This window comes from Mustelus asterias, chromosome 20, assembly GCF_964213995.1.
Source record: "Mustelus asterias chromosome 20, sMusAst1.hap1.1, whole genome shotgun sequence".
Taxonomy (NCBI): domain Eukaryota; kingdom Metazoa; phylum Chordata; class Chondrichthyes; order Carcharhiniformes; family Triakidae; genus Mustelus; species Mustelus asterias.
This window is the reverse complement of record NC_135820.1, coordinates 77,606,048-77,623,377: the sequence shown is the minus strand read 5'-3', so window position 1 is coordinate 77,623,377 and position 17,330 is coordinate 77,606,048. Positions and strand designations below refer to the sequence as shown.

The 17,330-nt window shown below is 44.0% G+C and overlaps 1 protein-coding gene across 2 annotated transcripts in view; it reads right to left on the bottom strand.

The window, feature by feature from the left end:
* Positions 1-1,231: 1,231 nt before the first annotated feature.
* Positions 1,232-17,330, bottom strand: part of asip1 (agouti signaling protein 1) — an 82,257-nt gene continuing 66,158 nt past the window's right edge. Inside the window, exons 4-6 of one of the 2 annotated variants that reach the window (XR_013500317.1) lie at positions 15,329-15,399; positions 5,727-11,801; positions 1,232-5,619 (exon numbers count right to left, since the gene is read on the bottom strand). Coding sequence is in view for 1 of the 2 variants with exons in the window: in XM_078236896.1 (XP_078093022.1) it covers positions 11,610-11,801; positions 15,329-15,399 (263 nt within the window). In the remaining variant the exon portion in view is untranslated. Of the gene's footprint in view, positions 11,802-15,328; positions 15,400-17,330 lie in introns of both variants that reach the window. The other variant, XM_078236896.1, reaches the window with a different exon arrangement.

Sequence of the window (17,330 nt, the reverse complement as noted above, 5' to 3'; positions counted from 1 at the left end):
CCTTGGCGGAGTGGTAGGGTTAAGAATGTTAAGAAATATTGAAATTACTTTTGAATTATGGGTGTACAACCACTGTAAAAATATTGCACTTCTGTTAGCACATTTGATCCTTGTGTGAATGGCTTGGTCAACTGAAGACATTGTGATTCCATACATATGAATCCTTTCATTTTGCCGTTTACCATCCTCCCTCAGGTGAATCATAAGGCTGGAAGGTGCAAGTCTGAATGCTGAACCTGCTTTCAATGTGACTGGTTGGACATCCAGGGCCAGAAGAAGTAAGACCATCTCCCCTTGCCTTCACTTTACTCTTCCTAGAGTCTGGTGGTAATAAAAGTGGCATGGTCGTGTCTTCCACATCTTGCTTCCTCGTAGGCGGCATCCCATGGAAGTTCCCCTTCATCACTCTCTTCAGTTTCCTGGCCCATCTGCTCTTCATTCTGCAAGGAGCTCTCATCCTCCTCCATTTATGAAAGGTGCAACACACCATGATAATGCAGGATACCGTATCTGGAGTGTACTGCAGTGATATACAAATACCAGAACCATATCTTTAGAATGCTAATGGTCTGCTTGATTAGGGACCGTGTGGAGATGTGAGCTACATTGTACCTCTCCTCTGAAGCACTCTGAGGCCAATACACAGGTGTCATGAACCAGTGTTTCAGTGGGTGCGTCTTATCCCCAAGCAGTCATCCCTGAAGAAAGGACACTCGAATAGAAGGCCCCATTCCATGAACGTCCAAATTTTCTGTGACCAGTGGCTGGACATCGTGTATGTGTGTGCAGGGTTCCCAGGAAGCATACTTTATGACAGCTTTATACTGCGGCACTCACATATACCTCGGGTCTTTGAGGACCACCTCAGGCTGCCAGGATGGCTCTTGGGGGATCAGGCCTACCCATTAACGTCAGGGCTGATGATGCCAGTGTGGAGGCCTGAGACCGAGGCAGCTCCATAAAACCCTGCTCTAAACTAAACTCCCCCCCCCCCGGAAAAACCTCCCCACTCCCACCCTCATCCCCACCACTCCGAAGATCTCATTGACATCTTGCCAGGGTGATGGGCCTGGTTTGACCATGTGACTGTGTCGTTAAGAAAAGGATAAGAAAAGGATCCACTACAGAACATGGAGGAAAATCACAAAACCTACCATGGAACATGCAATAGAGTCACGACAAAAACATTAGATGGAATATTTCTTCATTGCAATACTGACTGTTTGTGCCAATAACAGGTATCCTTTATTTATTTAGTCTAATGAAAGTTGCAAAATAATGAAGTTAGAGAGCAAATGAAATCCAACTTAAATCAATACAGCAATTTATTAGATATTACAGAGAAGCAGATAACAGTAAGAGCAAAATATACTGCTTTCAAAAACGATAAAAATAAAGCAATGTTCCTCTCCACACAATACTGATTACATTGGCAATGCATGGTTGTCAGCTATGTAAGACATGACTGTTATAAAACCACAGACCCAGCTGCAGAACAAGCAACTAACAAAAATATGAGTAGGGAACCTGGGTCAGATGTATCTAGAATGATGGAATTAAAGTCTCCTTGCGCTGATGGCTTCAAGTATTCCATAAAAGGAGTCTAGGGCCGTCTTAACCCGGTTTCTTGTGGACATTATCACACAGCAAAATCTGGTGCTAAATTGGTAGCCTCATTCAAAGAAAGAAAAATCTTGCATTTATAAGTGGCATCATTTTGCAGCTGATTAAGTACATGTTTTTGAAGTGTGGTCAATGGTATAATATAGGGAAATGCAACAGCCAATTTGCACACAGCAATTTGCAGAAAGAATGAAGAGATAAATGACCAGATAATCCATTTTTGTGGTGTTGCTTGATGGATAAATATTGACCAGGAAACCGGGAGAATTTCCTTGCTCGTCTTGGGATAGTGCCATGGAAATTTTACATCCATCTGCAAAAGTAGTCAGGACCTTTGATTAAGATCTCACCAGGCTGGATTTGGTTAATTGCTGAGGGAGGGGACGGATGATTGCAGTTGGGATTCTGTTTGTGGGGACGTGGAATAGGGCCTTTTCTGAGTGGTGTGAGTGCTTCTATCACTGAACTGGAAAATAGTTTTGGTTGGTGGGCTAGATTGAAACACTCGTACTCCTGACCCACAAGTCATGCAGGAAAAACACTTACCTGTTCCATGCAGCAGTTCTCACCTCCCTTTAACTGTGAGTCTCCCAGGGGTTGGGAAACACAGTTGGCCAGTGTCAAAGCTGAGAAACTGGTTAAAATCTGAAGTACACACTCTGCTTAATAGAATTAAATGAGTGACCTACTTTCTGGAAGTGGTTAGGTTACACACTCCCCATACCTCCCTAAAAGTGGAAGTGTGTGCGTTGATTGAATTAATTTTGTTGATTCATAATTGTTGCTGCATATTACCTTAGTCAGAGTGCTCAAAACCCACATATTAATTATATTTGACTATTGGGGTATTTAACAATGAAAGTTTCTGGGTGAATTATGTATTATTTACCCTTGGTCTTTTGTCAAGCTTCAACATGTTACCCTAACTACTTCAGCAATTAACAGAAAAATAAATTCATAAGGAAATAAGGGAAATTAATTAATTTTATTTATGAGAAGAAAATCATAATGGTATTGTGATATGTTGGTAAAATAGAACATGCGCCCATTCATGTGTTAATCTTTATTCCAGTGTCAGTATCTGTACATTTTTTTGGAATCAATTCCTGTGTCATTATCTGAACCTCTGCTGGTCTGTATTTCTGCGTCAGTATCTATACTCTATGGGCGGAATTTTACGCCCGTCTTGCGGCAGGAAAATGTCGTAAAATCAGGCATAAAGTGGCTAGCGTGAATGGCGCCGGTTTTTGCGCCTGTCACGATTTTACGACACCCGGATTTCTGCCGTGGTCAGCCTCTCGCCAAGAATGGGCGAGAGGCAGGTTAATTTATTGAAATTTATTCAACCGTTAATTTCAATGTGTTTAGTGAGCCTGGCGCTCAATCGTCCGAGCTCGCTTGCCTTTATGATCTCACTGGGAGAGGTTCACTCCAGCGAAGAAAACACCCGCTCCCCATGACTGGGGAACAGCTTGTGTTGGCCTTGGCGGTGGAGGGAGACCAAGTGCAAGGCAGGGATGCACCTTGGGAAGTGCCAGACTAGCAATGCCACCCTGGCATCTGGGCAATGCCAGCCTGGTACCTGGGCAATGCTAGCTTGGCACCTGGACAATGCCCACCGGGCAATGCCAGGGAGCGGGGCCAATGGGGGAAGGGCCAAAAGGGCAGGCCAGGGGCTGGGCAATGGGGGGTCCCACTACACTCTGCATGCGATTGGTGAGAGGGAGGGGGGCCACGATCAGTCTGGGCAGTGGGGCCGTGATTAGTCTGGGCGGCAGGGCCGCGATCAGTCTGGGCAGCGGGGCTGTGATTGGTTTGGGTAGTGGGGGACAGCGGGTGAGTGGCGGGGGCTGCATCTCAGGCCGGGGGAAGCTAGTTGAGGGTGCCTGCAGCAGCAGGAGCCTGACAGCTTTCTCATTGTCTGTCAGATCCCTGCTACTGTTTATGTGCATGTGCAGCATCAGAGGTCTGCACATGCGCAATACCTCCCTCTACAGGCTGTCTGGTGTGTTAAGCCCCACCATAGCCTCTCTGGCTGGAAACTGACTGGCCTATCCTTTTACAGACAGAGTGCATTAGATTGAGTGTGAAAACTCACCCAAAAAACAGATCTGGAACTCTCCCATTTTCAGATTAGCTGGACTCTTAGAAAAATCTCGTAAAATTCCACCCACCCTATTTCTGTGTTGGTATCTGTGGGGGCGATTTTGAGCCCACAGTCTCCATCTGCGGGAATGGTGGCACGTGCTCAAAATCCAGAGAGCGCAATTTGAGCTGGGAAGTTTCCGAGTTCCCATCTTCCCGGCCCCTCACTGGTGGAGTGGCAGGAAACACATCGCGGGACCACAGAAAGCTCATTTTAATACATTAGCATGTCACTAACAAGCACTCTCTCTGGGACTTACCCCCTCACCGGATATTCACTGGGCACCAGCGTGACATCACGCTGCTGCCATTTACAACAGGTCTACATAAGTGTGAACCTGGCGTCTTCACCTCCAAGGGGGATTTTGGAGGTGAGCACTCAGGCAGCCAGCACCCTCCGTGGTGTGCACTGCTCAGGGGCATTGGAGAGGATCAAGGGACACAGATAAATTCAACTCGGGACAGGGGACGGGTGTCCCAGAATTGCCATTTTGGGGAGAGGGATCAGGAGAGGTCACTTGTGGGCCTTACCTTCCCTTCATGTTGGGACACCCCTTGCTTTATAAGGTTGTGAAGTCTGGTTTGCAGACAGCGCTTCCCCTGTCCTCCTTCCTGGGTTCCTGTCCATATCAGAGCTGAGGGAGTGCCCTTCCTTCGGGGGGGCTAACAAGAAGGTGGGAGGGACATAGCACTGCCATTCTTACACTCCACAGGGATGAGATGCTGGATGAGCACAGTGGTTCCCCCAAAGTTGGTGGCATGAATAGACAGGATGGAGGCTCTGTGGGTGAACAAATTGAAATTTATTGCCAAATATTCAAAACAAAATGGTGACCTATCTACACTAGTGCCTATATTCACCCATGCCCACTAAATGCCTATGGTTTCTTAATCTTCCTGACCCTCCCACTACGTCTAGTTGTATCCCTCGGATCTATAACTGAGGTTGAGGTGGCCTGCCGACTTCCATGCCCTTTTGCCTAAGATGATCCTGGTAGGCGTCCTGGGGTCTAGGACCTTTTGGGCAGCATGGATGCTTGACTGCTTCCCTCCTCGGTGCCAGGGTCTGAAGGTGTGTCGCTCATAGGGAGGGAGTGTCAGATAGGCTGGAGACACCCAGGGTCCCCTGGCTGGAGGGCCCCGGGCTGTACTGCTGATCCTTTTCACTTTGGGTTCCTAGGGGCCCCTGTGCTCCTCCATGGGATGGAGGGACAGATAGAGTGAGATCCAGAAGCCCCACCGTCCTCTGGTGCTGACTCTTGTGGATTCGTACCAATGCCTGCACCATGCAGTTGAAGCCCTGCACCATGGTTCGGACATCTCCTATCATAGAGCGAACGCCCTGCACCAGGGTTTCCACTGCGGACGCCACCCCCACAGTGTTGGCCTCGGTGCGCTGCAATGATGGCACCATCTCCTCAGATAAAAGGTGATAGGACTCTTGCAATTGGCCTTGCACTGCAAGGAGGGCTGCTGTCATCCCTTGCTGATACTCAGGACTCTACTGTTGCAGCTCCAGCAGCTGTGGGACAACTGGGCCCAGGGGCACATCATCAGCAAGGGGCTCAGCAGAGTCCTGCTCTTCAGCATCCCTCTGAATGCTCGTTCCCTGTGACGTCCCTGTCTCCGCCTGCTGTGTATCTTCAGCTGTGAGGTGCTCACCAGTGAGTGACCCAGAAGCCTGCCTTCTTATTGGACCCACCGAGGTTTGAATATCTGTGCTGGTTCCGAGTGCAAGTGACAGCTGTGAGGCCTCTTTAATGGTGGGGTTGGAGAAGTCCCCCTCTGAATTGTTGGAGTCCGGTGAGTCCAGGGGCTGCAAGGATGTTCCAGCCTGTTCCATTGGCTGGCCTGCAAGAGAATGGACATGGCATCAGTACAATAAAGGGGACATGGAGGGAACGTTGATACTCACTTGAGACTTGAGGAATGACACCATATGTGTTCAGGATTCTTACGTTTCACTGCTGTCCCACTTCACCAGCAGTACAGGCATGTTCTTCATCCTCCATGGCCAGCTGAGGGTTTGCTCCTCAAAATGTGTGAGGGTTCTCAACTCGGGCATGACTCCAGCTGGCTGTGCCCAGTGACACCTGTTGTGGTTGAGTTGGTCCTGCAATGACACAAAGAGGAAGAGTGTAGGTGGGATGTTGACATTTAAGATGGTGATGAGGTGTGGCAGGTGTGGGTCTTGAGTGGGAGCTGGAGTGTAAGCAGCATAACAGCAACTGGGGAGCATGGTGATTGTGAGGGGGAGGGGGGGTGCCTGGTGTTGGCAAAGGCCAAGGTGACTGAGTGAGAGAAAGAGTTTGGGGTGTGACGGATGTGCGAGGGGGTCCAGTGGGAGACTGGGAGTGGTTCACTTATCTTGGCTGATCAAAGATCATTCATCTTCCGACACTGCTGCCCTGTCCTCTTCCAGTTTGCTGCCATTTCATCCCAGGCGGTGGTGGTCACCCTGCGAGACAGCCATCTCCTGGAGCAGGGGTCTAGAGGGGGGGGGGGGTGTCCCGCCTCTGCACCACTCGATGAAGCAGTCTAGTGATGGCCCCCTCTATAAAGTGCGGAGCTGGCTTCTTGATTGCCATCCCCTGCAGTCTTTGTGGAACAAACGCTGGGGAGCCATTCATATGACGTTTCTCAGTCTTTGCAGCAGTTAAGTCATTGCGGGGTGGGCGAATCAGAGGGAACATGCTGCTGGAGTGCCGCGCAACTCTTGGACATAAAAATTCTTGCTCATGAACCGCTCCATTTTTCATGTTGGAGCCAACACTCTGCCATTTTTTAGTAAGATATCGCCCTGTATCTATGCCAGTCTTTATTCCTTGATTGATATATGTACCTGTAGTGGTACATATTCCTGTCCCAGCATCTGTCCCTGTACTGGAATCTGTTCCTTTATCAATATCTCCAGCTGCTGAAATCTACAGATGTGTCTACTTGTACCTGTACTGGCAATTATTCCTCTGTCTGTCCTTGTCTTATATAATTCCTTTGTCGACATCTGTCCCTGTCGTATTATTTATTTCTGTGTCTGTTTTTGTACCTGTTCAGTACTGGGATCGATTCTGGTGTCAATATCTGTCATTTGGTGGTATCTAATACTGTGTGGGTATTGTTATTGTGCTGGTATTTAATATTTTGCGAACATCTGTCCTTTACAGATATCTGAAATTGTGCAGGTATCTGTTATGGTGGTGATATCAAACACTGTATTTTATATTCTGCTGTTATCTGCCTCTACTAGTATCTGATATAATGTAGATATCTTTTTCTGTGCTAGTGTTTGTCCATGTCTTATTGCATGAGTATCATTCCATGTGTTATTATCTGTCCCTGTACTGGTATCTGATATTTTCTTGGCATCTATAGCTCTCCAAGTATCTATTTCTATGTTCTCATCTATTCCTATGCTTCTATCTGTCCCTATTTGACAATATGTAGGTTGCTGTACCTGTATTGGGTTTTGCTATTATGCTGGCTCTTGTTCTGTTCAGTTATCTGTAATTGTTGTCCCCCTCTCTGTTGGTTCTATGACTGTGCTTCATTTATATATATTCTGGTGCCTCTTTTTGCAGTGCAGCTATAATGTGCATATGGCTGACATGATGTGGAGATGCCGACGTTGGACTGGGGTAAACACAGTAAGGAGTCTAACAACATCAGCATCTCCCACTCACCTGATGACGGAGCAGCGCTCCGAAAGCTAGTAGAGTTTGCTACCAAATAAACCTGTTGGACTTTAACCTGGTGTTGTTAGACTCCTTACCATATGGCTGACACCAGTGCTAATTAAGGTTGTCTTCTGAAGTTCTGAAATTTCTTGGTGAATAAGCACTCCCTCAAATTTAAAAATAAATGTCAATGAATAGTCACTCTTACAGTTTATGTTATCCCCAAGGTGATTTTTTTAAATTCATGGGACATGGGTGTCGCTGGCTGGCCAGCATTTATGCCAATCCCTAGTTGCCCGAGGGCAGTTGAGAGTTAACCATATAGCTGTGGGTCTGGAGTCACAAGTAAACCAGACCAGGTAAGGACAGCAGATTTCTTTCCCTAAAGGGACATTAGTGAACCAGATGGGTTTTACCAACAATTGACAATGGTTCATGGTCATCAGCAGATTCTTAATTCCAGATATTTATATGGAATTCAAATTCCACCATCTGCCGTGGCGAGATTTAAACTCAGGTCCCCAAAACATTAGCTGAGTTTCTGGATTAATAGTCTAGCAATAATGCCACTAGGCCATCGCCTCCCCTCATGCTTACTTCATGCTTCTGCACCACCTTCCAATGGTGGAGACATGAGTTGTTAACTTCTTTTGGACCTATTTCTCCTGAGCTCTCACAATTATAAAGCCAAAGGTGCAAATTGGGAATAGGTGAAATTGCTAACTACTTCACAACCTGATATTTAAATCCTTATTTATTTTGAAACATACCAACTGCCATGCCAGTAGAGAATAGAAAGAACTCTTTTGGCTGAAACTAGAATTTAGCAAAAATTGGCTGCCATTATATTTTTCCAGAAATGGTAGTCAAACCACAACAGAAGACACGGGTAAGAATATAAAAAATTGCAAAACAGTATTGTGTCCCAGCAGATAATTTGCAGCATTTGAAAAAAAATTACTTCTTTATCTCATATCCTTAGGGTCCTTGCATGTCAAACATCTGTCCAGTTCCTTCTTCTGCATTATGCTGATCCTGCAGCTACTCCTGGGGAAAAGCTGGAAATCCCAGTGTTGTAGGGGTATAGACCTGATGCAATGGATCTCTGTCCTTATTTCCTCTCAACCCTTCCTACGAAGTAGTGTTCCCCAGAAGTAACAAAAGAAAATATCCTTTATCTTGTACCAGTTGTGAAATGAAATTTTAGTTGCTTATATATCCAATGACTCCTTGACAGAGCAGATAAGTCTTTGGGTTTCTTTGGGGTTGAATTGGCTCCATCTTGACATGTGTACAGGAGACTGGAACTGTGTTGTTCCTCATCAATTGCATTGTTGATGAGTGATTAGTTAGACTGGATGAGAACTGGAGAAGCAGACCTGCCATTGAGAGTTAAAAGTTCATCTCAGCTCCAAATAACCATGGAAACCAATGATCCAATAGCTGCGGGGAAGTGGGGGAGGTTGTTGTTAGCTGGATAAGAACTGGAAGAAACTCATTGCTACATGCAGGTAAAAAAGTTGGTTTTAACTGATCAAACTACAGCAGTGTCCCTGTGCATGTTTCTAATTTCTTCGTTCTTGACTCGAGGCAACCTATATATATATCCAAGTTCTCTGGATTTAATTACATGGGCTCTGTTCCTATGGCCAGAAAGTGTGCATCCTATAATCAGATAAATAGAAATTTTAATTTAATGTAAATTAATTTCAGGTGGAATGCAGTCTGCCATTTGCACTGATATAGTTGAAGTAACTGTAGCATAGTGGTATTATCACCAGACTGATAATACAGATACTCAGGATAAAGCTCTGGGGACTTGGGTTTGAATCCCACCATGGCAGATGGTGAAATTTGAATTCAATAAAAATCTGGAATTAAAAGTTTAATGATGACCATGAAACCATTGTTGATTGTTGCAAAAAAATACATCTGCTTTACTGTTCTTTAGGAACATAAGAACTAGGAGTAGGCCATGTGGCCCCTTGAGCCTGCTCCGCCATTCAATAAGATCATGGCTGATCTTTCCATGGACTCAGCTCCATTTACCCACCCGCTCACCATAACCCTTAATTCCTTTACTGTTCAAAAATCTATCTTTGCCTTAAAAACTTTCAACGAGGTAGCCTCAACTGCTTCACTGGGCAGGGAATTCCACAGATTCACAACCCTGAAGTCTTCTCTAGGAAGCAACCATGATCCTCCAGTGCCAATATTTTACATTTCTTTCAACTTCAAACTAAGTTTTCTTATTTATTTGTGCATCAAGTGAACACACATGGCCTTCAGAATTGTGTCTCTTTCTTTTCATGCAATCTTTGGCATCATGGAAAGGTCAATGAATCATATGTTTATCCAGCTTCCAAAGGAAAAAATTGATCTGTTTTTCTTCCTGCTGCTGGTTAAGATTGAAGAACAATATGCAACAATATTGTTCCATAAAAATTGAGCACTAGACTTCATACAAGTTTTTTTTTTAATTGTTCACGGGATGTGGGCATCTCTCTTATTGCCCATCACTGAGGTCATCTGAGAGTCAACCACATTTTTGCTGTAGATCTGGAGTCACATGTAGGCCAGACCAGATGAGGACAACAGATTTCCTTTCCTAATTCACTAGGTTGATTCCGGATTCACTGGGTCAATTCTGGAGTTGAGAGGGTTGGCTTATTAGGAGCGGCTGAGTAGACTGAGGCTATACTTATTGGAATTTAGAAGAATAAGAGGGGATCTTATAGAAACATATAAAATTATGAAGGGAATAGATAAGATAGAAGCAGGGAGGTTGTTTCCACTGACAGGTGATGCCTATCAGAGCAGACAGCAAAGTGGATTTAGGGCCACAATCAAATCAGCCATGGTCATATTGAATGGTGGAGCTGGCTCAAGAAGCCAATGCCCTACTGCTTCTATATCTAATGGTCTTATGCCAGTTATATTGCTCGTGCTCAATGGTGAACTGTAATACAGCCAATTATTCCTCCAAGATTGCACAAATCTGGGTGATGAACTGGATCTTGCAACATGTCTTCTTACACAAGATCACATGATTGCTCTGAAAAAAAGTGTCCAAATGACAACAGACTCCAGTTAAAAATTTGGAAATTAAAAGTAAGAAGGGAAGACAGTTGAAACTTTTTCACTAAAGGGGGAATAAACTTGTGGAAGTAGCTATTAAAGTGGCGTCATAAACTGGCTCATAAGGCAATTAGATACATTTCTAGAGAGAAAAGATTGAGTAGAATAATGAGAAGGTGACCAGGTATGGGAGAGTTGTAGCAAATAGCAGTTCATTTGTTGAGGTAGGTTTTCCTCATTAGTGCTTTGGTATAACCCTTTCTCTAAGCTTCATCTGATAAAAGAAACACAAGCATGGAAAACTATCAGTAGGTAACAAAATTTTCACAATGTTCCTCTTTATGTTTTGCCTAATCTTTGCTTTCTGAGTTCTGTAGAGAGGGGATTGCGCTCTCAATCCATTTTGTTATACTTCATAGGTCAGTTACTTCAACTACATCAGTGTAAATGGCAGACAGCATTACACCTGAAGTTAATTTACATTAAATTAAAATTTCTATTCATCTGATTATAGGATGCACACTTTCTTGCCATAGGAACAGAGCCCATGCAATTAAATCCAGAGAACTGTCTTTCAAGAGTCAAGAATGAGGAAATCAGAAGCATGCACAGGAAGACTGTAGTAGTTTGATCAGTTAAAACCAACTTGTTTTCTCATAAGTGGTAATATAGACCTCAGTGAGCTGGAGCTCCCCCACTCTCATCTTTCTTCGGTGATTCTCTCAAAAGCATGCTGTGTTTACGATGAAATGTTCAGTAAATTTGTTTTTATTTGTTTACAAAGATATTGCAGGATGATCAAAATCACACCATTGCATTGGCCATTGATAAAAAACTCTTCTAGCTGTTCTCCCTCCTTCCCTCACTCCCTAAAAACATTTGCCAAACATTTCTTTAGATGCAGCCAATGATCCTTTAATTTCAGAGTTATTATTGTTGATTTGTAGATAATTCCCAGTCATTTGGGACCTATGTCTACCTTTATCATAATCCAAATGAACAATAACCAAAAAGAAGGCATGCATATTATTTACTGTTGATTTTATATGCTGGCTGGCTGTGCTTTTTTTAAATCATGAGACAAACTGCTTATGTTCGATCCAGACACTTGGCATTCAGCTTCCGGCAATAGCAGACAGTATTGAAAAAACGGCAGTGGCAGAAGGCACAGGGGTTGCAACATGGTGGAGATGGCGGTAGACACATTCCCCAGAGCTGCACACAATGCCCATTGTATGGCCTTAGCTTCTTCACCTTATGGACCATTGTAATTCCGTTGTTCTGTATTTGAGGAAATGAAAATTAAAGATGAAAAGATTGCAACATAATCACTATAACAATCATCTATACAAAGATCCTGTTAAGGTTATATTTCATTACCAATCTGCATTCTCTTCCTAATGAATATTGGAACCAAGATCCAAACTTCAAGACACCATCAAAGAGTGAAGAGAATGGATTGAAAACGAGAGAGCTCAAAAGCTAGGAGTTGCGGCAGCACCAAGCTTAGGTTTTAAATACTTTTAGATTGCATGAGGATGGGAATGTTGAAGGATGGAAAGAGTTTTGCACGTTCCAGGCAGGATTGTATAGCATTTAGAGACTGTAAAGAATTTTGATTAAAAGAAGGATACAGGGAGGAAGAGCATATAGATAGAACTCTGTATTTGGAGTTTTGAAGCAACAAGTTTAGAGAAGGAATAAACAGCAATATTGATAAATAGAGGAAGATGCAAGAGAGATTTCAATGCATTCATTTCTATTTTCTTTCACTTTTTTCCTTCAATACTTTGCACCACACCATGCACCATTTGCTTGGCCAGCATAACAGGAAAGTGATATACGGCTCGGTGCTCTGCCAATTCCAGCTTTATAATCAGCTGTCCAGCACTTGGCTGAGAGTAACTCCCAAAGATGACTCACTTCTGTTGTCCCTATCTGTGAAAAACTGCTTCCTCCCATAGAGACAAAACGGAGATCAGATTCAAAGCCATAGATCCTGCCTGCCACCCTGTGGCAGATCAAGTTAGTAATCCAAAATGTTGAAGTACAGAAAATGAAGTAATCTTTGGTGTCAGAATGCATGCAAAACAGACAGTGATGATTTTCTCCCATCTTTAACTTTACTATAATTCTTAATGAAGAGAGCTCATAATAACAAGGCACCAAAGATGCTCTCAATAGTTGAGGTATGTCATGTTGCATTGAAATCCCTACAGGTTTTAAACAAGATAGAGGCCTGAATTTTCTCAAATGATGGAGAAAGTTTCCAGCTTATCCAAAATGGCCTGAATCCAGCGGTCGCATCCCTGATCCTGGCCCCCATCATTTTCGCAAGATGGGGGACTGGAATGAGTTGCACTTTTGACACTGTGGTTCATGTAGGCAACTTCATATGTTAAAGTGAAGCTGCCTTCTGTCAGATCCAATTTTCATTACTGGGATGTCCAGAAGTATGTCTTGTGCACTTTAGATCTGTCAGGAGAAGCTCTACAGTTAGCAAAGTTCTTTGGAGAGGTATGTCCCTCCTACTGGTTATGGGGCTTCTGGATATGGCCCGGGGACACATTTCGGAGAGGTCAAGTGCTCTTTGGAATTATTAAAAGTATGTAAAAAGTGGATAAACCCATTTGAACTGTCAAACTCATTGGAATTGTCAAGGTAACTGTCAAAGGAGGTTTCAAAATGACTGTCAAAGGAGCTGTCAAGCTGTTAAGTTGTGAAGGAATTTAAATCTCCTGCACTTTAAATCTTTGGAAAAAAAACTGTCTACAGAGTTAAAAGGAACAGTGCTCTGAATGTTGACATAAATCTGAGGGTTATCATTTCAGGATTAGTGCTGCATGACTGATTTCATAACCTATCATTATCACCGTATGGTACCTGCCAGTTAACAATTTAATTGACAACTTCAAGTGCTTTTAAAGACTTTGGAGTATGACTATGAATACAATTGCCTGTTATTTTATAAGGGATTGAAGTGTTTTTTAAAAATTCATTTATGGGATGCGGGTTTTGCTGGCTAAGTCAGCATTTATTGCCCATCTCTATTTGCCTTTGAGCTGCCTTCTTGTACTGCTACAGCCCTGAGGTATAGATATGTCCACAATGTTACTGCTGCCAATGTTGGCTGATGGTGGAGGAACTGAATGCCTGGAAGGAGTAGCAATCAAGTGAGCTGCTTTGCCTTGGATTTTGTATGAGATTCTTGAGTGTTATTGGAGCTGCACACATACCGGCAAATGGAGAGTATTCCATCACACTCCTGACTTATGCCTTATGGATGGTTGAAGGAATTTAAGTTATTTAAATGTGATTTTTAAAAATCAATATGTGCTTTTAAATCATGAATTCATCAATAGACACTTAAAAATGTATTTTATTTTCTCCCTGCCTAGATCCTAAGGTCAGCCATGGTGGATACTGAGTGAGTTGGCACAGAGGATGTAAGGGAAATTGGTGGTTATGTGTGAGGCATGTATTTGTATGAGTTGGCACTAAGTTGACATAGGGGCTATAAAGTGCCATGGGGTGTTGGTGGAGAGAGCTAGTTTGGCATGGAGGGTATGACAGGCTGAGGGGCTGATTGGGGCCATAGGTTGGCATGGTGAGCATGAGGGTCCATGAGTTATGGATGGGGAGCATGAGTTGGCATGGGCATGGGAAGTGTGGGTGTTGACAGCTAGAAGACTATTTTTGTTTCAATGTCTCATTATTTCAGCAGGGACAAAGAGCCGGGTCATTGAGGTTGGCCTTTTGTCTGGCCGATCTACACACCCATCAGCTACTGTGCTATCTCCAAACTGTTTCTGGAGTCATTGGGCATGATTCCCATTACACCCTGAGCCCTCGGAATAAAAATCAACAAGCCACACAACAGTCGGAAACCGACCATATGATCTGTTGCGAAAAGGGACAAAAGAGGAAGGAGAGACAGCTGAACCCTGGCTCCAGAATCCACCTTCTTCAGAGCAATTAGTTCTCTCTCTGCCCAAAGAGCTGTTGCTTCAGGAGTGGCCAGCTGAGTTACCCAAGAACACAAAAATCACAAAAGCTGGTATACAATTTCCTCATTTTGCGGGAGTGATGACAATGATGATGCGGTGCGATAGGCCTGCTTCCAGTTATGTTGGTGCAATGAAGTCAGGATCTTTGGCAGACAGCGGGATGAATCCAAGCTGTGCTACCTAATGAATCTGCTGGCAATATTGGCTGACTCATGTTCAGTTGGCTCGTCGTTGAGCTCTTCTCCCCCGTAAACAAACAGGCTGCCATTTTAGTTTCAGCGACTTAAATAAAACACATTCTTGCTCCCTCAGCTTCAGAGATCGAGGCCCCAAGCCGTTTTTCTCTTAAAAGTAACAATTATTATATACTGTTGTTCTGACACCACCTGTTAATGTTAACTCAGCTGTTCTCCACAGATGTTGCCTGACTTGCAAAGTATTTCCAGCATGTCTTGTTTTTCTAATTAATGTTAATAAGCCACTTAACTGTGGGTAAGGAATTTTAACCAAGCTAAATCCTACCCACAGCTGACATTCATACTTGCATTCTGAAAGGCTCATTGGATAGCAATAAGAAATAGCAACCCTAGCCAGGTTGTCTCTTTGACCCATGGGCCACATGTCAACTTTAAATCTGGTTCTGTGGCTCTGCCTCAGGAGCTAGGACCAGATATTTGGATTTGTGACCTCCCTGGGAGTATAACTCAGTGTCACATTGGACAGTGTATTTACCCATTAAGTAATTTGAACAATTTTAAAATGTAAGCATCAGTCTACAAAAAACTGTCTGATTTTACTTACTTTTTTTTGTTGATTGGGGCTTATTCTTCCACCAGCTCTTCTGAAATTTATTTTTCTACTATTTGGCAGTTCTGTAAGGAAGTTGCAAAAGGGTTGGGAAACAGCAGAATCGATGTCTGAAGCACAGTAATAACTATCTGAAATCATCATAGAAATTATAGAAACCCTACAGTGCAGAAGGAGGCCATTCGGCCCATCGAGTCTGCACCGACCACAATCCCACCCAGGCCCTACCCCCACATATTTACCCACTAACCTATGCATCTGAGGACTCTAAGGGGCTATTTTTAACCTGGCCAATCAACCTAACCCGCACATCTTTGGACTGTGGGAGGAAACCGGAGCACCCGGAGGAAACCCACGCAGACACGAGGAGAATGTGCAAACTCCACACAGACAGTGATCCGAGCCAGGAATCGAACCCGGGACCCTGGAGCTGTGAAGCAGCAGTGCTAACCACTGTGCTACCGTGCCGCCCCTCTGTCATCTGTCTGATAGAAGATGAACCAGAACTTCTGAAATGTAACAATGGTCACGATTTTCCCAAAAAGGATTAAAGAGGCGATCTTAAAAAAAAAATTCTAAGTGCCAAACTAGCATGAAAACGAGAGAGAATCGCGCCCATTTTTTTGGGCATGCTCCCAGAACAATCCAGTATGGTACTTAGGAAAAAAAATGAGGTAAAATGTGATTCTCGCGGCTAAGACCCCCCTGCACTCCACCGGCAAACCGGAGGTTGTTGCTCAGTGTTACTCACCTTGCTCACTCTCATCACTACTGCATCACTAAACCATGCTTATATAGAGCAGCTATAATTCTCATTGGCGCCCATAGAATTCTGAAAGATAATCACCAATGTGTCCATTGGGAGGAATCTTACCAAAATATTTAGGACGGGATCAAGGTGGGAAACTTCTTGCCTGTTGCCATCAGACTTTTGAATGGACCTACCTTATATTAAGTTGATCTTTCTCTACACACTAGCTATGAATCTAATACTGCATTCTGCATAAGTGAGGGGGGAACATACCTTAAATACATGCTCTCTAGTCTTTGATCCCTCTATCAAGGGAAAGGTTCCTTCCTGTCTACTCTATCCATGCCTCTCATAATTTTCTACATCTCAATCATGGGACCCCCTCAGTCTCCCCTGTTCCAAGGAAAACAACTCCAGTCTATCCAATTTCTCCTCTCTCCTGGAGAGAGTGCACGCTGATGATATGCTGATGTATTAAAATGAGCTTTCTCCGGTCTTGCAGCGTGTTTTGCGCCACTCCACCACTGAGGGGCAAGATTGGAACTTGGAAGCTCGCTGGCGTAAATCACACTCTCCAGATTTTAAACACGCATTGCCATTCACGGAGACGGAGATTGCAGGCTCAAAATCACTCCGTATGCCTCGGCCAATAAAGGCAAGTATACCCATATGCCATCTTAACTATTTTATCCACCAGTCCCGCTACCTTAAGGGTCTGGTGTACATTCACACCATTCCCTCTGATCCTCGGTGCTGATAGCACTGTTGATGACCCTTTCCATCACTATCAATTACGAAGAGCAGATTGATGGAGCAGTAATTGATTTGATTGGATTTGTCCTGTTTCCTGTGAATAGGACATATTTGGGCAACTTTCCACATTGCCGGGTAAATGCCAGTGTTTTAGCTCAGGGCATGGCAAGTTCAGGAGCACAAGTCGTCATTACTTTTGCTGAAATATTGTCAGGGCCCTTAGTCTTTGCAGTATCCAGTGTCTTCAGCCATTTCTTGATATCATGTGGAGTACATCGAATTGGCTGAAGACAGATGTCTGTGATGCTGGGGACCTCGGGAGGAGGCCGAGATGGATCATCCACTTAGCACTTCTGGCTTAAGATCATTAAGAATGCTGCAGCCTTATCCATAGAGTTATAGAACTTGGCCCAACTTGACCATGCCGCCCCTTTTCTTAACCACTAAGCCAGTCCAATTGTCCACATTTGGCCCATATCCCTCTATACCCAT